This window comes from Sceloporus undulatus, chromosome 4 (genome assembly GCF_019175285.1).
Source record: "Sceloporus undulatus isolate JIND9_A2432 ecotype Alabama chromosome 4, SceUnd_v1.1, whole genome shotgun sequence".
Lineage (NCBI taxonomy): Eukaryota > Metazoa > Chordata > Lepidosauria > Squamata > Phrynosomatidae > Sceloporus > Sceloporus undulatus.
Window position 1 is genome coordinate 49,377,672 of NC_056525.1, and position 23,529 is coordinate 49,401,200.

A 23,529-nucleotide genomic window follows, 5' to 3' on the forward strand; every position below is an offset into this window, starting at 1 on the left:
CACCTCTCGAGACATCTTGTCAGGCCTACATATCACTGCTTCTGTACCCCTCAGCAAGGAGTCCCCACTACGACACACGCCTCCTCCGAGGCTTAACAGCGACTGTTCCCTCGGGTGGGACTCTCAGCTCCCCTGCTCTGTCCCTGAAGTCTGTCATGTGCTCTTCTTCATCCTCCTTGATAAGGGAAAGAGCTTCGAATCGATTCTCTAGCTGCAGCTCCCAGAACAATTCCTTCTTGGCTTACTTCTCTTTGTGACTTCCTCCAGCTGTCTGCCTCCTGTGTATGGCAAGTGACCTCTTCCACCCTAGCATCTTCCTCGCATGGACTCCATCCAAGATGGTTAGTTCTATTGTGTCCAGGAAATTCTTTGTTCCCTAATTGCTGAAGTGTAGCTACTCTTGACTCCAGTGTGCTGCACTTTCTCCTCAGAGTGCTACCAACTTGCACTTGGTGCATGTGAAGTTCTCGACTTCTGTGGGCAAGAAGAGAAACATCCCACAAGAGTTGCAGGTGACTACAGCAGATCCCTCGTTGTCCATACTGCAAAGTCTTTGTAATGACTATAACAGTCAATCTACTGGGAATACTTCTTTAAAGGAATGTACTGGCTGCTATCTGATACTTAAAGGCAAGGTTCTATTTCAATATCTGATTCTAACTGCATGCCACTTGAGTAGAGTTGTTGAGTTAAAGAAAAACTAAAACTAAAATTCGCACGCCATTAGGGCGCGGCTCTGGAAGTTGGTATATTAAAGCTAGTCTGCTCGCTCCGCCCCCTTGTGACTCACGATGTGACTCACAGAGCTCCCACCCCTTCAGCAATGAGCACACGGTCTCAGCACCACGGTCTCAAAATGGCTGCCAAGCAGCTCTCTCCTTCTCCTCTCTCTGGCCGGACTGCTCTGAAAGGCTCTGGAAGTTGGTATAAGCTAGTCTGCTAGCTCCGCCCCCTTGTGACTCACAGATGTGACTCACAGAAGCTCCACCCCTCAGCAATGAGCACACGGTCTCAAGCACACGGTCTCAAAATGGCTGCCAAGCAGCTCCTCTCCTTCTCCTCTCTCTGGCCGGACTGCTCTGAAAGGCTCTGGAAGTTGGTTATAAAGCTAGTCGCTAGCTCCGCCCCTTGTGACTCACAGATGTGACTCACAGAAGCTCCACCCCTTCAGCAATGAGCACACGGTCTCAGAGGTTATGGCTGCCAAGCAGCTCCTCTCCTTCTCCTCTCTCTGGCCGGGATGCTCTGAAGGCTTCTGGAAGTGGTCTATAAAGCTCGTCTGCTAGCTCCGCCCCTTGTGACTCACAGATGTGACTCACAGAAGCTCACCCCTTCAGCAATGAGCACCGGTCTCAAGCACACGGTCTCAAAATGGCTGCAAGCAGCTCCTCTCCTTCTCCTCTCTCTGGCCGGACTGCTCTGAAAGGCTCTGGAAGTTGGTCTATAAAGCTAGTCCTGCTAGCCGCCCCCCTGTGACTCACAGATGTTGACTCACCGAAGCTCCACCCCTTCAGCAAGATCACACGCGCCACGCACACGGTCTCAAAATGGCTGTCAAGCAAGTCCTCTCCTTTCTGGCCGGACTGCTCTGAAAGGCTCTGGAAGTTGGTATATAAAGCTAGTCTGCTAGCTCCGCCCCTTGTGACTCACAGATGTGACTCACAGAAGCTCCACCCCTTCAGCAATGAGCACACGGTCTCAAGATGGTTGCCAAGCAGCTCCTCTCCTTCTCCTCTCTCTGGCCGGACTCCTCTCTTCTGTCAATATGCAATATTTCGTGAATCTATAAAAACATACTTCTGCTGCTCAGGAGACAACAATGAGCCCACCTAAAACCAGAAGATGCTGTAAGACAAGGAATTATCACAATCTTTCACACACACATACAGCAAGGAAACCATTAAGCTTAAATTCCCTCAAGATCTTTATTCAGCTAATAGCATCTGCTGCCTTGAACACTTCATCTTCACATTCAGTATAGCTTTCCTCAGCCCAGTTAGGACTGATTTAAACCAGAAGAAACCCCTGCTCTAAATTAATGGTTCAAGTAAAGTTTTCTCCTGACTGTTCTTCACATATTTTTGAATAATATGTAAATTTGATCACTAAAATATGTAAAATCAAAACTTTATTGTGCTTCCTCTCCATCAACAATATTGCCACTGACAATTTCTCCTCCCAAATCAATAAATAAAAGCCCAGGTGGCTGGGAGTTAAAATGATAATAAGTTTATGCTACAATATTGGCTATGTCAGGGCATACTTAAAAACACAAATACAGGTAAATTCTTCCATCAGAGGCTTATTCAATTTTTTTTTTTTAAAAGGACAGGTAGCCAGTACAAGTGGTTTTCTGAATAAAGGCCTGTTACAGACTGCCAAAATAAAGCTGCTTCGGGTCTCTTTTGAGGCATGCTATTTAAATGATGCATGCATCCTAAGAATCTGGAAGCTGCACCAAAGCTGCACTCCAGTGCTTAGGAATGGAGTGTGGCTTTCGTGCGACTTCCAGACTCTTAGGACCCATGCATCATTTAAATAGCATACCTCCAAAGAGACCCAAAGCAGCTTTATTTTGGCAGTCTGTAACAGGCCAAAGTTTGTCAATTAACACTGCTAGGGATAAGAGAGCTAATTTTGAGCAGGGAGCTGGCTATGCATAAGGGACTGCTGTGGACTTGGCAAACATGGACAGTCTAGAAAAATGTGTATAACTCCTGAGAACTGCAGATGGATGGAACTGTGTACTCCTTCAACACTGATGAGTAGGATCTCCATGCCAAGGTAGGACAATTTCCTTCTTTCAGTTCCTTAAATGATGCCTTTCACCACAATCTAAGTTCTGTTTCTGGTCAGGAAATATTTGATCAGTCTCAGGCCTGTTACAGACTGCCAAAATAAAGCTGCTTCGGGTCTCTTTGGAGGTATGCTGTTTAAACGATGCAAGCATCCTAAGAATCAAGAAGCCACACCAAAGCTGCCCTCCAGTGCTTAGGAATGGAGTGTGGCTTTGGCGCGACCTCCGGACTCTTAGGACCCATGTATCATTTAAATAGCATACCTCCAAAGAGACCTGAAGCAGCTTTATTTTGGCAGTCTGTAACAGGCCTCAGTTTCCCACTGTTCTTGCCACTAATAAGAGTCAAAAGTTAAAGGAAATTGAAGAGTGTACAACTTAAAATCCAATCAGCTATACTCTTGACTCACAAAGTGACTACTTCTGCTGCACAGCAACAATGAAGGCAGACACTCCTGAAAAAGGAAAAATACTTGATTAAGCTGAATGAAGTTTCAGGATTTCTTTTCTAAACAGATCTCATATCTGTTTCATTCTATTGAAAAGAAATATGCTTCCTGATAAACAGTAAATCTATTTGAACAAATGATGTTCTCTAAAAAAAGTTTATAATCCATATTATGGAACCCAGCATGGAAAAAACAGCTTACACAGCTGGGTGCTTTGTTGACAGAACAGGCATGAAATCATATAGATGGTTAGCAGCCAAGTAACAAGTCTCTATCAGTCATAATAGTGCTTCTCTCTTCTTTGAGGCACAAGTACAATGAAAGTATAGTCAGCCTTTGGTATCCAGATTTTTTTATCCAGGGATTCAAGCATCCACAGCCTGAAAATATTCAGTAAATATATTCAAAATTTCAAAATCAAACCTTGATTTTGTTATTTTATATAAGAGACACCATTTCACTATGTCCTTATATTTAATGGGACTTGAGCATCCATGGATTTTGGTATCTATGGGGGATCCTGGAACCAAATCCCAGTAAGGACCCACTGTATACTTTAAACTAATAGTGAAAGACAGGATTCTTGCCCTAAAAACTACACCAGATCTGAGGTTTGCAACCAACAGCATATTTGAATTGTGTGGGAGGTGGTTTGGGGTATTCCCCCCAAAGTTCAAAGAACATGTTTGAATTATGTGTGAGGGAGTGTTGTGCGTTCTCTCTAAGTATATTCTCTGAATATAAGATCATATAGAAAAGCTATTGCAGGAAGGCCAAGGAATAAGGAACTACAGAAAACCAGAAGATCTTCAATAGTACTAGGGTAGTGGAGAGAGTGGATTAAATTTTAAACAGTACTGCCTAAATACATACTTTCAATGAAACATTTCCAATTTTGTGCTTGTGATTGCAAAGCCATGCAAAGAGAAAGAAAAAGAGAAGAAATGAGGAAAGTAAAATTCATATGAAGGTTGTCATCTCCATTTTCCATCTTTCCCTTACCACAGGTGAACTCAATAATCCCTCACAATGACCCACCACCACTCCTCACTGTCAAAGAGATAAATCATACACATGCACCATTGTGATGTCCATAATCTCATTTGGGGGTATACAGCCCACCAGGTACAGCCCTCCATCTCATGAAAATGTACTGCAGAACACACACTTTGGACAAGCAAGAATGCTAATGCATCTTGAAGGATACAATCTTTATAGAATATAGACATTTATTTATAGAATATGGACCAGCCCAAAATTTATTCTGTACACAGAGGCAGATAAATATGAGTTCCTTATTACAGATTTGAACAAAGTTCATATAGCTTTGTCAAATAAGGGACTGGAACCTCAAAAACCGTATGTGTGTGTGATGGGGAGTTATATGAAGAGAGGGTAGGAGAAAAACATATGCAGGAAAGGAAGTATAGCTACGTGGAGAAAATTACCAAAAAAAGGAAGGCTTGTGCACAAAATAATAAAAATACAGTATTGGCTGCTACTGTACTTTAGATAATTATTTAAATTAATCTAAGCCACCTCAATAAAAACCGTACATAATGCTGATCTTACCTATAACCATATGATTCCAATTTTATGATCAACTGGTAATTTGCTAGCTTTGTTTCCCCCTCTACTTATTCATTTTGCAATGTAGGTCACAGAACAGAACATCACAGAGTAGAATGTAATGTTAACCATTTGCATTTTAAAAAGAAATGGTGACTGTGATCTGTCAAGACTAGAAATCAATAATGGAACTGAGGGGAAAATGAGGGAGCTACTTAAACATTTACTGGGTTCTTACCTATCACAAAAACAGTTTTAAAAATACAGTTTTGAAAATAGTGCAAAAGAGGTGCTCAGGTTATATTTTGTATATGACATGCTACTAGATGAAGTTCATTTTAGGTATAAAAGACTTCAAAAAAAAACATGTATTAAATATACGTAGTGTGATAGTCCCACAGGAACTAATTTGCAAACAGATTCAGGACATATTTCTAAATAGTCTGACAATTTTATACATTTCCTGTTCTTAATTTTTTTGCAGGAATTCAATTTCTTATAATTTGAGGTTTTTATTATAATTTTAGCTGTATTTACTATGGCTTGTACTTAGTATTGCAGTTAGTAGACTTACAAATGTGTAAGCGCTCTACATTCACTAATCCTATATAGCCACAGCCCACCTTAATGGCCACCAGCCCTCTTTAACAGCCAGCAGCAGCATCAGGTCAAAGAGCCTGTCCTGCTAGTGATCTGTTTTGCTGGCAAGAAGGATAATGTCTCCAGAGGCAGGTGAAAGCCCCCCCCCCTCCATTCCAACTGCCACCGCCATGGCCTCAGCGGGAGAGAAGAGCCAGGCACAGCTCCAGCATGCCTAGTCCATGGACAAATGAAGGGTCCCCCATCCATTACAACTGCCACCATGCTGGCCTTGGAGGGGGAGAAGAACCAGCAGGCACAGCTCCAGCATGCCTGGCCCAGAGACAGATGAAAGGCCCTCCCTCTATTCCATCTGCCATCACCCTGGCCTCTGAGGAAGAGAAGAGACAGGCACAATTCAGCCATGTCTAGCCCCAGAGACAGGTGAAAGGCCCTCCCACCATTCCAACTGCCATCTCTCTGGCTTCAGAGGAAGAGAAGAACTGGCAGTTATCTGCTGCACTTGATCCCCTTCCTCCAATGCCATTCTCCTTTTGTGTCATGTCTATTTTGGATTGTAAGTCTGAGGGCAGGAGATTGTCTAATTAACAATTTGTAAACTGCTCTAAGACCCTTTGCAGCAGAACAGCAGGGTATAAATACTCTAAAAGAATGAACATCTCCACTCCCCTTCTGCCAGGAATGAGACTACAACAATCAAAAGTAGACAATCAGAAGCAGGATCCCTATTGCAAGTCCTCACTGCAACCGTGCTAGTTGGTGGGATGCGGATGGAAACATCATTCTTCTTGCCAGAAGAACAGACCTCCTTTGCCTACAGAGACAGACTTTTGGACTTCAGTTTTTATATCTAGCACCAGCAGTTCAGAATGGTCATCCTCAATTCCTTTGTTCCCTGTTGCAACAAGGAGACTGGTTTGCAATACTGGATTTGAAAGACACAAATTTTCATACTGCACTCTGATGGTCATACAGCTGCTTCCAGCACTATTCTCTCCCAGAGTGGACTGAACTGACAAGAAGCAGAAGCAAGAAGCCCCTTTTGGCATACTCCCACCCAAAACTCCTTCCTTGCCCAAACCAGTGAAAGTAAAGCAGGCCTTTATCATTCCCCACCTTCTTTTTCAGCTCAAATGTCATTCAGAACAATGTGGGGGAGATCAACAATGTGGTGCACCTACCATTTTGGGCACCTGAGGTGGAACTGAGAGCAACCATTTTAAATAAGGCCTGTAAGCCTCACCTTGCATTCATGGTGGCCATTTTTAACATGGGCTTACTGTACAAACCTCAGCTTGTAAGGCTTACAGAGAGACACCCAAGCCTCACAAGGCTTATCCAGTAAGCCCCTATTAAAAATGGTTGCTGCCACTCCACTCCACCTCAAGCACTCAAAGCAGCTGGGAGCACAGAATCATCCTGCTGGCATCATCATAAACTGTTTCCAGCACTGTCTTGTGGATATGTTGACCCAGGCTTTGGGAGTCGTTTTTTTTGTAAATAAATAAATAACTTATACACAACTGTACACAATGAAGACACTAAAATAGTTCAGAATTTTCCAAATCTTGGGTCAGTGACTCCAACAGAATGGAGATTGCAGTCAAGAAATCAGAAGACTGGAACTTGGAAGGGCAGCTATGAAAGAACTAGATAAGATCCTGAAGTGTACAGATGTATAATTGAATACTAAATTTAGAACTGTCTAATCCATCATTATTTCCCATTTCTACATATGATTCTGAAAGCTGGACAGTGAAAAATGCTTATAGGAAGAAAATCAACTCATTTGAAATGTGGTGCTGGAGAAGTGTTCTACAGAGAATGTGGACAAATAAATGGATCCTAGAGCAAATCAAGCCTGAACTCATCCTAGAAGCCAACAAGACTAAATTGAGAATATCATACTTTGGACATCTCATGGGAAGACCAGAGTCTGCAAGATCTGAGCAGAGCTATTAATAATACAGTGATCTGGTTGTTTCTCATTCATAGGGTTGTCATAAGTTGAGGTCAACTTGATGGCAGTTACCAACAACAAAATGTATGCATTTTTTCTTCCTCAGACATGGAGTAACCAGAAATGCAAGCTTCTCTGTCTGCTGTCATGTTCCCAAGCAATATTAATAATACTATTAAGTTTCAGGAAAGCACTGAATGTACATTCATCATGCAGGGTGATAGCTATCACAATAACCTGACTGTAATATTATTCAAAATAAATGTGTGTCTGAGAAAAACTATTCACATCCCATTTCATGAATGAGCAATGACTCCATGAAAGTTTCCTGTCTGTTAAAGGGGTTCACTTAGAGCAGAATGATTGAACTTCATTGTTCCACAGGGTCTCTAAACAAGTCTCAAAGCACTTAATGTGTAGGAAGAATTAGTGTTCATCAATTCATTTGAGATGAGGTGCTGGAGAAGAGAGCTGAAGATAATGTGGATGACAAGAAAGACAAGAACAAATCAAGTCTGAATTCTCCCTGGAAGCCAAGATGACTAAATTGAGGCTGAATTCAAAGATATAGTCTGTAGAATCAGTATGTAGAGAGATCTTGTAGCACCATTGAGACTAACTGAAAGAAAGAAGTTGGCAGCATGAGCTTTCTTAGACTTCAGTCTCCTTCCTCAGATGCATCATATGTAAATACATCTGAGGAAGTAGACTGAAGTCTACGAAAGCTCATGCTGCCAACTTCTTTCTTTCAGTTAGTCTCAAAGGTGCTACAAGATCTCTCTACATGTATATTGAGGCTGTCGTACTTCAACCACATCATGAGAAGGAATGATTCATTAGGAAAGACAATTATGCTGGGGGGGAAGGTGGAGGGCAGTAAAAAAGAGAGGAACACTACATGTAGATGGACAGACTCAGTCTGGGAGACCATGGGCTTGAGTCTACAGGACCAGTGGAGACAGGATGGGTTGGGAAAATATCATTCACAGGGTCGCCATGAGTTGAGGTCAAGTCAAAGGCAACTAACAACAGTAAAATTCCAGTACATATAGGAATCACAACTCTTATAGTACCCAGAAATACCAAGGCCAAGTAAAATCCACAGACAAAATGCAAACCCAGCTTTTCTTCCCAACTGACCAATAGCTTGAAGCAGATACTACCAAATAAATAATAATGTAACCAATTCTAAAAATATAGTATCAAATACAATCTGAAATATATTTATGTATTACCAGAGAGAAGTGAGTATAGGTTTGGAAATAAATTAGCTGAGCTGAATGGAAAAGTGGTAAATTCTTTGTTAGATAACTGAAAGGAAAAGCAATTACACGCACCATTCAGAAAATACAAAAAAGTTGTGATGCTGTGTTAATTAATTAATTAATTATATTAAGTTAATACAGATGAACCAAAGAAGCAGAAAATTACTTGAAGTTAAAGTGGTAAACTTTTCAAACGCAGTGCTTTAGTTTAACAGAGGATTATTTAAAGTAAACGTCTGTGAAGGATGTCAGGCTTAAATTCCATAAAATAATTACACTCATCCCTCCCCATTGTGTACTTGGAGTCCACAGTCTCACTCCTTCACGGATGGCAAGCGGGGAGGGACAAAATGTGGCGTGTGGCTGATGTGCATGCATAGTGCTACATGCAAAAAATGCACTCATCTTAACCAATGGTCTTTGAATATTTGCAGTTTTTCCAATTTGCGAGGTGGGTGGGTCTGGAACAGATCCTTCACGAATCGGGAGGGACGACTATATAATGTTCTTAATTTAAAGTATAATATAAAGTGTCTTTCAAAATTTTATTTGCACTTCAAAATAGTACTTTTTATTGGTAGAGTTGCAAAATGTTTTCCCCCAAAATTCATTTTAATGCATTTCATCAGCATTTGTAACTTTGACAATTTTAAAGAGCTGATTATCCATCTACTGCTGTATATGACTTGTGCTATCATTTCTACCTTAACCTCATGGATCTCTTCCTTACTTTCCAACCTCCAAACTCAGATGTCACTGGATAGGACAAGCTACCATTAGCACCATTAGCACTGTGACACAAATGCTTATCACAACACTACTGGTGACAATTCCCCATCCCATCTTGTGAATTTTAAAAGCAAAATTAAATACGATGATGGCAGATCAATGTATTTAAACATCTCCGCTGATCACATAAAAAGAGAAAGTGCATGCAATACTTTTATACAGCAAAGGAGAACATGGATGAAAAATGTGGACTTTCTCTCATTCACAACTTATCTTTTTGTAAATGCTGTGGCTAAACTGCTAACCAGAACTAGTGATAGGGACCATATAACTCCCATGTTGAAACCATTTCACTGGCTACTCGTCTGTTTCTGAGCACAATCTGAAGTGTTGGTTATGACTATAAAGCTTTATACAGCTTAAGTCCAGACTATCGGAAAGCCCGTATATTCCCATATGAGTCTGCCCAAGTCTTTCAATCTTCAAGAGAAGGATTTTTCTCCATCCCATCCCTCCAAGGCTCATTTGATGAGGACAAGGGGGAATAATTTCTCAGTGGCTGCTCCTAGGCTATGGGACGATCTTCAGAAGGAGAGTCAACTACAGTTCTCTTTTTATCACCTAGCAAAGACCCAGCCCTTTAGTTTTTAACTGGGTGACATAAAAGGATGTGCAATGGGTATGCTGTTTTTTAATATACAGTAGGTAGGTTATGTGTTCTAGTTGTTTTAAATTCATATCTTAAAGTACAGTTCCAGTTGGATTAATTTATTAATGCTATTTTAACTTTTGTACCACACTGTCTTAGCTATTTTGTGTTGTAAGCCACTTTGTACCCCATTTTGGGAGAAAGGTGACACATAAATCAAATAAACAATAATAACAAAAGCAGCAGCAGCAGTCTTAGGAACCCTTAACAAGTGCTTCCCGGCCGATCTGAGAGTGCGGGGCGGATTATATGGGGAGAGGCGGTCCTCCAAGTACCCTGGGCCCAAGCCATTTAGGGCTTTATAGGTCATAACCAACACCTTGTATTGCGCCCGGAAGCGAATAGGCAGTCAATGTAGATCTTACAGGATAGGTGTCATATGGCTGGTCCTGGAGCATCCAGTGACCAGCCTTGCTGCCATATTCTGTACTAATTGAAGCTTCCGGGTATGGTACAAGGGTTGCCCCATGTAGAGCGCATTACAGAAATCCAACCGAGAGGTCACCAGAGCATGTACCACCGTTTCAAGGTCCCCCCGGCCCAGGTAGGGTCACACCTGGCGTATCAGCCGAAGCTGATAACAGGTGCTCCTGACTGTCGCATCCACCTGAGATGTAAGGTGGAGCGACAAATCCAGAAGCACCCCCAGACTGCGAACTGAGTTCTTCAGGGGAAGCGTGACCCCATCCAGGACAGGTGGACAAACTTCCATCCCCAGGCCCGGGGAACCTATCACGAGCACTTTTGTTTTCTCTGGATTCAAACTGAGTCTGTTTTCCCTCATCCAGCCCATTACCGACTCCAGACAGGCATTTAGAGGAGAGATGCCATCCCTAGTCACTGCATCAGTCGGAGACACAGAGAAGCATATTTGGGTGTCATCAGTGTACTGATAACACTGCGCTCCGTGTCTCCGGATGATCTCTCCCAGCGGTTTCATGTAAATGCTGAATAGCATGGGGGACAGAATGGCTCCTTGAGGGACACCAGATGTAAGCGCCCTCTTTTCGGAGCACACATCCCCCACCTGCACCATCTGGAATCTGCCGGAGAAGTAGGAATGGAACTACTGGAGCGCAGTGCCCCCAATACCTAACTCCCTCAGGCATTCCAGAAGGATACCATGGTCAATGGTATCGAAAGCCGCTGAGTGCCATGGCTCAATGCTATGGAATTCTGGGCAATGTAGTTTGTTGTGGTACCACAGCTCTCTGACAGAAAAGGCTAAATGCCTCACAGAATTCATAGCCGTGGCAATTAAAGTGGTGTCAACTTGGATTATCTTGATTGACTCCCAAGCATTGGTGGAGAATTCTAGCTGCCATTGCCTTTCACCCAGCAGAGCTTCTACAATAGCAAGTAGAACTAAGAGACCACATATCACCCTTTATATTCAAAATGAATATATCAATCGCTTTAAAAGTTTAAATGGACCACATTCTCATCTAATACTGTATGATGAAAGTCACCTGTAATTGTCAACTAAAAGAAAGCCAAAATCAAACACAGTAATTTTTTGGGAAAGCAAGGACAGGCAAGGCTAATGCCTGAAGCCTAAGTAACATGTCCATTATCATTCATACTTTTCAAACAGGTACACATATTATTGAAATTTCTACTCTCCAATAGGAGCATCGTATTTCAAACATGAAAAATTAGAAAGCATAGCTAGTTTCCTCTTATTTCCAAGGTAAGTAAATACATGTTGGTACAGTACTATATTAACAATAGAAATGATTGACTATAGATTAAAACCAGATGAGTAATATATTTTACCAAAAAGTGAGTTGTACATGTAACAATTTAAGTTTGTCAAAGTTCTCTGTTTCATATTCATATTGTGCTGTACTAGAACAGCTATAATTAGCTTCAAATTTATAATTGTAAATCATTAGTCTGTATGATTGCAAGTAGCAGTGCTTAGCAATAACTTGACATTTGAAATGCATACTGGTGAGGAGGCTAAATAATTAATGCAATTATTCGATATCTCCTATATATACAAATTAAAACCATCAAGGCAAGATGAGACATCTATTTTAAAAAATGAAGTTGCCAGAAATTCAAGATGTTTTAATGAGTCACTATAGTCGTTTGCACTATTTCCAAGCAACACACAAAGATAATTTCATAACTAATGTTTACTCCACTTCATGGCAGCAATGTTTTATTATTGGCATTAAGCAAAAGAAATGCAAGTAGGAAAAAAGGGATGGAAAAAAAGAACTTGTGGAATAAACTGCTAACAACATTAAGGCCCACAGTGAAAAAAATATTGGAAGACAGGGATCAGCTATACATGGCTAAATAGGGCATTAAGAGCCAGTGTGGCATAGTGGTTTGATTGCTGGGCTACAACTTTGGAGATCAGGGTTAGAATCCCCATTCAGCTGTGGAAACCCACTGGGTGACTTTCGGAAAGTCACGCCTTCTCAGCTTCAGAAGAAAACAAAGGCAAACCCCTTCTGAACAAATCTTGCCAAGGAAAGGGTCATCATGAGAAAGAAATTACTTGAAGGCACAAAACAACAACAACAACAACAAAAGCAGAACAGGAAGAATACAGTGATGTTGAATGAATTCCTTGTATCCGTCTTCCTTATGGAAGATGGAGAGCCATGCCTGTGCCTAAGTTGCCATTTTAAGAAAAATACTTAAAGAATTAAAAGGACATCTTGGTGGCAAGAGATGAAGCTCTAGGGCTTATAAATGTATGAAAATGTAACACGTTAACCATCCATATTTCCTGAAACTAAACTCTGCAAGGGTCAAATGACATCATCCAAGGGGCAGATGACAATATGAGGTCCATTGAAGACATGCTGAAAACCAGTACTTCAGCTGGAAATGAACTTCGCTCCCCCCCCCCCCCCCGAACTTAAGTGGAAGAAACAAAAGGTTCTGAAGTGGCACTTCCTGGAACACTTCATGTATTGCACTGAGGGCACTCTGTTTTTATTATTGCTTGATCAGCTTTCAATGGAGGACTGTCGGATGGCATTCCCAGTAGCTACTGGAAGCATTGGCAAAAAGGTTTTCCCTTATGGGAAAAGTGCAGCACTAGCGGGGAAGGCAATGGTAAACCTTCCCTGAAGAAATCTTGCCAAGAAAGCCCTGTGATAGGTTCACCTTAGGGATGCCATAAGTTGGAAACAACATGAAGGCACGCAACACCAAAACTTATGAAGAAGGAATTCCCACTATCTTACACAAGAGATTATCAGCAAGATCAGAGATTCCCTTGAAAGCACCTTCCTGAATGGGAACTCGGTTTTATATAGCAGTTTGTGGAATGAATGGAGTCAGTGGAGTTTCTCCAACAGACTAGAGGTTCCCTATCTCAACGCTAGGGAAACAACATGAGACCAAGAATAATACGTTAATGAAATTCACCTAGCCCAAGATTAACAGAGCCCATAAAAAAACTATTTTCTGCTTTCAGCCTAAGAGAAAATCTTACCTGATGCTTCGAGAATGAGAAGCTACTCTGTCTTCTTCCACCAAAAAAGAGGTTTTGTTTTAATGCTTATCCTGACAAGAAGTTCTGCTGCAGTTTGCCTTGCTGCAATCACTAACTTAAGCCTGAAGTCTCAATTAGTTCATCTGAAGCTGAAATCAAAATACCTAGAATTTTACCCACAGGAACTCAGCCTATTTTAACTGATTCCTAAGACCAAGGACATCTTTAGTTTGTCCTTTCTTTCAATATGTACGAAAGGTTTCCCTTTCTTTCCCCTTCTGCCAGAATTACAAGAGTTCTCAGATCCCCTGCAGGACAGTTTAAAAGGTCAAAGAAGGTAAACTTTGACAAACTTGATCTAACTTTGGGAAATATTTAAATCTATGCATTGGTAGCTTACACGCCATATTCCTCTTTTGTTTTGGGCAACTGTGAGAACCTAGGGAGAGGGGCTCTACTCTGTTAAAAACAGGTGAATGCTTTTTGACCTATTCCTTGATCTTCAAAATAATTCCTCTCAGCCTCCTTCTTTTGCCTTTTCTGTCTAATAGGCAGTGGAGCACCCCATCTGCTTAGCCCCAACACCAGCCACTTCCTGGAAAGTAAATCTTACCCAGGCCCTGAAATCACAGCCTACATTTGTAATACCTCTCAGTTATGCTTTCACAAATGACTTTGCTTCTTCAAGTTATTGTTCCCCCTTTTAAAGCAACTTCTTTTCCTTGTCTAGTTCTTTGGTCATTTACTGTTTCCCATGCTAGAAGCTCTACCATAACATTTGCAACCTCCTCCAAGCACATTATTTGATCCTATGTTCTATAAAATAACTCTGAGTGAGCCTATCAATCTCCCCAGGTGCATTACTGCTAATGTTCAAAGATTCTCAACATGAATGTATTCTCAGAACAAATTCATACGTATGTCTGCAGAGGACACCTGGTAACAGACCACCAGTCAGAAAGACTATATATTACCGTACTTTCAGGATTTGTGAGGCATACAAGTGCAGTATATCAGTCTGGCTGTTGTATGAGGTCTCTTGGAGACCAGGGTTCAATATCTCAGTCAGCCATGTAAACTGACCAAATGACCCTGGGCAAGTCACATCCTTTCAGCCATAGAGGAAGACATGGGCAAACCTTCTCTAAATATATCTTGCGAAGACACCCCCGTGATAGGGTTGCCAAAAACTGGAGTCAATCTGAAGGCACATGAAAACAACAATCAATAGGAAATGAAGACCACTGCCTTTGTGGGCTTCTCAAGTGTGCCTACAGTAGTTTGCTGCTTTGGAGTCAAGATTCTGGACTATACAGATCTTTGGTAGGACCCAGTAGGAGCTTCCTTAGGTTCTTACATAAGGATCTTCTGGTATTGGAATTCAAATAATCAGTTTTATATTTTACTTTAAAATCTGAACTTCTTTCATGAAGCACACTTGTAAACAAGTGAAAATAAAATTAATTTTCTTTTTGTTCTCGTCTACTGAAAACTGCACTCCAAATTTAATTATCAGTTAACACACTGATTATGTATCTTACTTTTAAGGGTAACCTATGATATCAGGGCGGTATCTAGACCGCCAGATATGGTGCCCCCATCATGTGCTAGGGGTTGGCCGAGGACGCAGCATCCATACCGGCCTCACCCCAGCACGTGATGGGGGCATAATCATGGAGGCACCCTGTACACACGGGGGCCACCATGATTACATCACATGCGCACCGCCTCCAAACGGAGCGGCGCGCGTGTGACTTCCTTGCGCCGCTGCATGGCGCTTGTGGCGCCCTTTCAGAGGCGCCAGAAGGAGCTCCATTTTGTAGCTCCTTCCTGGGTTTGTGTCGCTGGTGCAGCCTTTACACAGCTGCACCAGTGACATAAAGGAAAAAGGGGCCGAGTGGCCCCTTTCTCCCTTTCCCCGCCGCTGTTGGGGTGTCCTTGGGGCTTAACGCCCCAAGGACACCCCTTTCCAGGCCGTGGGGAAACGGCCTTTTGCCGTTTCCCCATGGCCTGGAAAAGCGGCGGATCGGGGCCTCAGGGCTGCTGCTGTGGCAGCTGAGGCCCCGATCCGTTGGGGAAAGGGGTGGGTACAGGCCACTCCAAAGGGGCGGTCTGTACACCGCCCAGGTTACAAACGCAAAGACTTGCACAGAAGGGGAAAATGCAGAATGACTGAATGAAAAGTCTCATTTATAAGTTTTAAATGACTGAACACAGAAGTTGGTATTCAATAGAAAATACAGTACTGTACTCAACATGAAACAAAACAGACCATTTTCTTGTTGCTCTAGAGATACTGTTGTATTAATACTATACTTTATATTGAGAATACAAGCTTATTTTAAATATTCAAGATTCTTCCAATTTCACAAGGAAATAAAACAAAACATTATTTACAACAATTTGTTACTGAAGTATAAAGTAATATAAAACAAAAAAGATCAAAGTATATTACACTAGAAATACAAAAAATACCAAGAGATCTTATCAAAAACTATGCTTAATGTGTTTTGCTCTTTGGGCTAATGTCATTTTTGTACAACACAGAAAATATTTAGACAAACTGTAAGAGCTTGTATGGCATGATCTGAATGTATGTGTGTGTGTGTCTTTAAGCTGCCTGTCCACTTATGGAAACCCCATGAATTTGATACAGGATTTCTTCTTTCTGAGTACCCAGAAGTGGTTAGAGCCAAATATTACTCCCTTGAACAGAAGGAAGAATTTTAAAACAGTAATACACTGGTGCAAATACAGAAAGCCCATGATAAAAAGCTATTCTAAAACCTACCTGCCAAATTCTGGCATCTACATTTAAGCTTTGCTTGCTAGCACTGAAGTGTTTTAAGCAAGCATGCCAGGCTCTCTCCTATTAATGAACAGACCAATCGCTCCTTTCAAGTCAACTGACCAAAGAAAAGGAGGATCCTAGCCTCCCTCTACTGTTCATGCCTCTGCCATGCAGAAACACTAATTTTACAGGAAAAAATAGCAAGCCCCCTCTAACAAGCCGACAACTAGCCTAAATGATCACTTTTAATAATGCTCATTCACTAATCTTTCCCAAGAGTAACATCAGCTTTCAGTAAACCTCATCACTCTATAAACATCACTCTCACAGCATATACAAACAACTAACTTTACAGAGAAATTATTGGATTATGAAAGCCATGGTAAACGCTGGAGAAGGTTAATCACAAGTTTGTTATTACTGCTATAAATGAAAATCAGTTTGACAATGCTAGGAATCAAGTGTAAAGCTGGGAGCTGTGTGCAGCATGAATCCAGTACACCGAAAAGAGCTTCAGGGTCTGCACCACAGATACAACATGCAAGAACCTGTTTGCTCAAGCATGAAGTACAATTACAACAGCTCTCCTCCCCCCCCCCCCCCAAAAAAAAAGGATACAGGCAACTAAAAGCTACCCTGTAACAGTGAGAATGAGTAAGACACGGAAAAAAGGAAAAGGGAAATCATGCATTAGAGGAAACCCAGAAAGATGTGGCACGGAAAGTAACTGTAATGATTTGTTTCCCTACATAAAGATGTCCAGGCAGCAAACGAAATTTCCAAACAGCTAACACCAAGGTTAAAAGAAACTATGGCTGCATCCACACTGCAGACATAATCTAGTTTGACACCTCTTTGGGTGTCTATGCTATGGGTTTCTGGGAGTGGTAGTTTGTTGTGGATAGCATTGAGCCACAGCAGTTAAGGAGGTGGCAAACCAGATTTTGTCTGCAGTATAGACGCAGCCCAGGTCAGAACACAAATATTTCTGCTTACCCTGGCTTTCTTTCAGCTCATTTCAAAGGGCGATGAAGGCATCTCTTGAAAAAGTCAGCCACTTTGAGAGCTATCGGGATGACTACTGGGTCTAACACAATACAAACCAAATACTGTGCAGACTTTATTGGGAGGAAGGCTACACAATTCCAGCCCAGGTCCAGTTGTTATAGTACTACAAAGGCTGGGTCTGGGGAGTGGGAAAGGTCTGAGTAATGACAGCAGCCCGAGAGCAGAAGATGGATACTGGAGTAAACAGGAAGAGCCAGGTCTGCTCAAGGAAGGAAGGGATTTAAGCAGGCATGGGGGGGGGGGGTTTGCAGGGTCAGGTTCGCCTGGATAGAAAGAGAGGGAGGGAGGCAGCTCTGCAGAGGACAAGGAAGGACCAGGAGGCAAAGACACCTAGGGAAATTGGGCAGGGAAAAGTGGAGCTGGAGGGTGGCACAGGTAGGGCAGGAATGTGCCCCACAGGCAAGGCGACAGGAGAGAAAGATAGCTTCCTTTTACCAAGGAGAAAGGGAGAAAGGTGGAGGTTAGAAAAGCTCAGGGTGGCCACAGGTCCTCCATTTCCACTTCCTGCCCAGGAGCGATTTCCAACCCTCCCTCCTTTTTTTTAGCAGGACTAAGAAGCTTGAGTTAATATTCATAGGAGTCTCATTGGAGGAAGACCAGAGTCCCTCTTTTCCAGGACATAGTCCTCCATTTCAACCTCCTGCCCAGGAACCATGGCCAAATGCCCTCCATTTTGCCCTCCAGGGCCAAGAAGCATGAGTTTATATCCACAGGAGCGGCTTCACAGGGAGACCAGGGGCCCTCCTTCTCCAGGACACGGTCCTACATTTCAGCCTCCTGTCCAGGAGCGATTCCCAAGCGCCCTCCCTTTGGAGCAGAACTCAGAAGCAGGACTTCGTATTGACAGGAGTGCCTTATATTTGAAAAGGCTCTCCCTTCAATAGAAAGTCATGCTGCTGCTTCTTATTGTTATTATACAAATTTACAAGCTCACTGAAGGCAAACCAGGATCTTCCTTTTCCAGGACCTGGCCTTACATTTCCACCTCCTGTCAGGAGGAATTCCCAAATGCCCTCCCTTTGGAGCAGGAAGGAAGAAGCAGCATCAGTTGATATTCAAAGGAGCATCTTCACAGGGGGCCAAGGCCCTCCTTTCCCAGGACATGGCTTCCATTTAAGCCTTCGGCAGCCCAGGAACGATTTCCCAAATGCCCTCCATTTTGAGCATGAATATATATATATGTGTGTGTGTGTGTGTGTGTGTGTATACACATTACATATACACACATATATATATACACACACACACACACACATTGTGTGTGTGCGCGTGTGTGTATATATATGTATATATAATTATATACATATGTATCATATATATATATATATATATACACACACACACACACACATACAACTATAGAAAGGCTGTATGTAAAAGATGACCAAAAGCAAAGCTCAAAACACTCGTAAAATGTATATGTGTGTGTGTGTGTGTATTTATATACATCATACAAGCATTTATATATATACATTATGCCAGTGTTTTGAGCTTTGCTTTTGGCCATCTCCAACACACAGTCCTTGTATAGTTTAGTGACATATATATATGTGTGTGTGTGTGTGTATACTGTAATGTATATGTATGTGTGTGTTTATATACGTTATACAGATGTTTACATACATTATGCCCGCGTTTTGAGCTTTGCTCTGGGTCACCTCCTCCACAGAGCCCTCGGGGGTCTAAGGGAGCAGGGGGCACCTTGGCTGGAAGGGTATACAAAGCCTCGCTCCCAGTAAAGTCTGCAAGGCATTTGGTTTCACCCTGATCTCCTCCATCGCCTTCGACTTTTGCGACCTGCGTCTACGATGGAGAGTTAATCCGGGTTGATCCCGCTTTAAGGGGCCAGGGCTCCGTGGGAGGGAATTCTGGGAGGGTGCAGGATTCCCTCCCCCGGAGCCCGGGCTCCTTAAAGCGGGACCAACCCGGATTAGCTCCCCTGCTCGTCCTGGGACTGACCTGGGCGCACGGTCTTGAGTCGGACGGGGTCCCTGAAGTGCCGGATGACGGCCAGCGTGTCTCGGTGGGTGAGGCCGCTCACCGGGGTGCCGTTCACCTCCAGCAGGACGTCCCCGGGGGAGGGCGGCTTCCCGGAGACCAAGACCAAGCCGCCGCCGCCGCCTCCGCCGGAGGGCTCGGCTAGAGAGGGCAAGCGGGCGGCGAGGTAAGGGAACTCTCCGCGCTCGGCGCCGCCGCGGAGGAGCTCAGGGTCCGGCCCTCCTCCGCCTCCTCCTCCGCCGCCGCCGCCGCCGCCCCAGGACACGGCGCACTCCTGGACCTTGCTCAGCCAGTGCCGCTTCCTCCGCAGCGTCTTAGACATGAGGGCCGCACCATGGGCGCCCCTTGCCCTCGCCCTCAGTCAGTGTCCAAGCGCCTGAGAGGGAGACAGAAGGAGAGAGAGATACACCTTTCGACCATCAACGGCGGAGGCTGCCTCCCAACTGCCCTTCCTCACGACGGCGACGGCGGCGACGGCATGGACACGCCCACTTTCCCTCCCGTTGGACACGCCCCCCTCCTGCTCCTCCTCTACTACCTCTTCGTCCTCCTCCCGTTGGGCACGCCCCTCCCTCTCTCATTGGTCCGCTGTCCTCGCAAGCCCCGCCCGCCGGCGACGGTATGGACACGCCCCTTTTCCTCCCTTTAGACACGCCTCCTCCTCCATTTCCTCTTCCTCCTCCTCCTCCCGTTGGACACGCCTCTCCCTTTTTCATTGGCTCGCCGTACTCTCAAGATCCGCCCTATATACGTCCCAGGTAGGAGGAGCTTAAAAATTGGCTGACGTCAGAGAGAAAGAGAGAGAGAACTTTCAGGGACAAGGATAAAGACAGGCAAGCCTTGGCCAAGGGAAGTTGGCGCGAGCCTGAGAGACTGGGGCCCTTGAGAGGCCTCTCTTTCCCTCCCTCTCATCCCAGATGGTTTCCATGGCAAGGGCTTGGAATCATAGAGCTGGAAGAGAGAGGGCCCAAGGGCCATCCAGTCCAACCCCATTCTGCCATGCAGGAACTCTCAGTCAAAGCTTCCCCTGTGACTCTGTTTAAAGGCCGCCAAAGAAGGAAGGCTCAACCACTCTCTGAGGGCGTCTGTCGAACAGCCCTTACTGTCAGAGAGTTTCTCCTAAGGAGGACCAGGCACCACAAAATGGGGGACGTTCGAGGACACGACCCCATATAAGCTCACAAAACAACAATAACACACACACTGAAAAACACTCGTATCAGTAGAAACCCATGCTTCTTCATCCTGCTCCAAATGGAGGACCTTTTTTGGCGTTCCTCCTGGGCAGAAGGTGGAGATGGAGGACAGGTCCTGGAAAAGGAGGACCTCCGGCCACTGTCCTTAGTGCTGCTCCAAATGCAGGACAAAATTCAGAATGCCTCCATTTTGAGCAAGACTGAGAAGCATGAATTTATGAGTATTTTAAGCTTTTACTTGGCGATGTCGTGCCTGGCCCAGTGCTAGGGACTCCTGGGAATTGTAGGTTATTGTGGCACCAGAGCACTCTAACAGAGAAGGCTCGATGTGTCACAGAACTACAGTTCCCAGAATTCCCTAGCCCTGAGCCAGGGCAATCATGGCGCTCTCAACCTGGATTATTTCTGCAGTGTGCTTTGGACCAGAGTCTTTGGATAAAGGAGCGCCTCTCCTGGTTGCAGGGTGTATGGTGGCTTATGGTGCTCCACAACTTGTTTTGGGGTGGAAAGTTGAGGTTATGGAAGTGTATGCAGGTAAGAAATTGGGAATAAGGAATCAACAGCAGCAAGTGACAAGGAGGCGAGGCCAAAGAACAAGATGAGATGGCTGTCCCTTTGGGTTGCTACTCACTTGCTACACAGAGATGAGGGATGTTCCCACCCCAAACTCCTCAGGCAGAGGTGGTGGCATTGGCACTTGCCAGTTTCTTAGTGAGACAGTTACTCAGAGGTGGTTGATACAAGCTCCAAGAATGCTAAGGCCAAAGCAACTGCCTGGCACTACTGACCTCTAATGTCTGCCTGGCTCTTGTGCCAAAGGAATTGGCTCTACATTCCCGGTCAGTGGTGCAGTTCTAAGCCACTGTGTTTCCCCCTTAAGATACTTCATAAACACCTTCTAAGTGCGTTTATTGGAATTGTCATGGATGCCAGTGCAATTCACGTCCAGATCCACGGTCTCGTCTTTGCAGATTTTGTGCCTGAACAGATGGATATTTACCCAGAAATCCTTCTGCATTCAATGAGGCTTAGTGGAAATTAAGTGTGCATAGCCGTGCAGTCAGTTTATACATACAGAGAGGGAGAATGATTGAGAGAGAGAGACTGAGTACAAGAGATGCTCCAATGTACTTTTTAATTCCCTGTTCTTTCAAGTATCAAGGACATTGGCCCAAGCAGTGCCTGGGCAATAGCCATTAACTATTTATCCTTTTAAAACTTTCTCTGTGACACCTCCCACCTTTTCAGCAAAGCACTCAACCTATTTATTCAAAAGTAAGTGTCACTGAGCCCCATGTAACTTCCTCTGCAGTTATATAAAGAAAAGACTGCATCCTCAGTTTTCTGAAGTCTTCCGGTCATTACCTTCACCCTCAGTATATTTATAATGGGCTTTTCTTCGGTGAAAAATGAAATTGCATACAAATTTACTCGTCTTCATTTAGGGGTGAAACAGACTAGCATAATATACCGGCTTGGGGTGCTGTGGGGATGTGGTGTTTAGACACTGCACGCCCTGACACCACTCCCAAGCTGGCATCATGCTACACACCTGACAAGATGGCGGGCAGCATTGCGGCGCTGTGGCAGCACAGCTACTGAGGCGGAAATGCCTTCTTTTTTGCACCAGAAAAAAGCTGGATTGGCACCACAGCATGCATTTGCCATGGCCCCCCAGCACTTAGAATGGCAGAGTGTCAGGCCACCTCTATGCAGCTGTCTGTTTCAGCCCATACATGTTTTTCTGTCTGAAGTATTTAAGTCAATTCCTTTCTTTAAATACATGTAAACATATCGGACCTCCTACACCCGTTTCCTCTTCTTCCGTTATATACTAATCAAAGTTATACTAATCTTTATAGTGCTGTAAGTCAAAGTAGACTTGATGGCAATTAACAACAATTAATCAAATGTTAATTCCTTTCCTTGAAATAATTTGATTAATATGTAGCAGAAGAAGGGGAGAGAAAGTAGGAAGTCTGATATTGTGTCTTACATGCACCCAAGGTAGGATTGCCATAAGCCAGGACCTCCAAACCGGGACAAATGTAGAACACATGTAGGGCAACATTTTCAAATGTAGGACACAGTTTTAATAAATGGAGGACACGCAGAAAAAATTGATGATTTTTTAAAAATGTTAATATAAATGCATGTTTCTTAGGCATGATCAAAATGGAGGACATTTTGAAATTTGACAGAAGAAGATATGTCCTGGAAAAGGAGGAGGATGTCGGTCACCTGTCTCTGGTCCAAATACACTGCAGAAATAAAACATAGCTGGACTGAAATACCAAGTTCCTCACCAAAGCTGCATCCACATAGGGTTGCCATAAGTCAGGACCCCAAACCAGGACAAATGTAGGACAAGTGTAGGACAACATTTTCAAATGTAGGACAACATTTCTAAAAAATGGAGGACACGCAAAAAAATGGTGATTTTTACAAATGTTAATCTAAATGCATGTTTCTTAGGCATGATCAAAATGGAGGACATTTTGACATTATTCCTGGACAGATGTCAGGAATGTAATTCTCTTTCTGACCACAGACACACACCAATTCTAAAACAGTAACACACACACACATAGCACATTTACACTATCATTTTTTCTTTCTTTCTGCTTGCTTCTGTTGGATTTTAACACTTTTGCCTGATGAAAATGTCAGTAGAGCTTTGAAAGCTTGCATGATATATTTTGTGCATTTTGGTTGGTACTATACAGGTATCACTGCATAGTAGATTTTGGCTGTTACTGTACTTGTGTGTCGTTTGTTAGCATAGAATGTTTTAATGTGTTGCGAACATTCTGATAAGTGTATTCCTGACAGGTAGACCATTATGTGAAGAATCATAATGACAATACTAGAAGGTCCAAAAGGTTGGAATTAACAAATAGAGTATGGGCAAGTCCTACTCTCCACTCTCTCAGCCTCA

General features: G+C 43.4%; 1 protein-coding gene across 6 annotated transcripts in view; it reads right to left on the minus strand.

The window, feature by feature from the left end:
• Positions 1–19,841, minus strand: part of MAGI3 (membrane associated guanylate kinase, WW and PDZ domain containing 3) — a 215,759-nt gene extending 195,918 nt beyond the window's left edge. For all 6 annotated transcript variants that reach the window (XR_006103373.1, XM_042461840.1, XM_042461839.1 and 3 more), the window contains exon 1: positions 19,357–19,841. Coding sequence is in view for 5 of the 6 variants with exons in the window: in XM_042461840.1 (XP_042317774.1) it covers positions 19,357–19,717 (361 nt within the window). In the remaining variant the exon portion in view is untranslated. The remainder of the gene's footprint in view (positions 1–19,356) is intronic.
• Between the last annotated feature and the right edge of the window lie 3,688 nt (positions 19,842–23,529).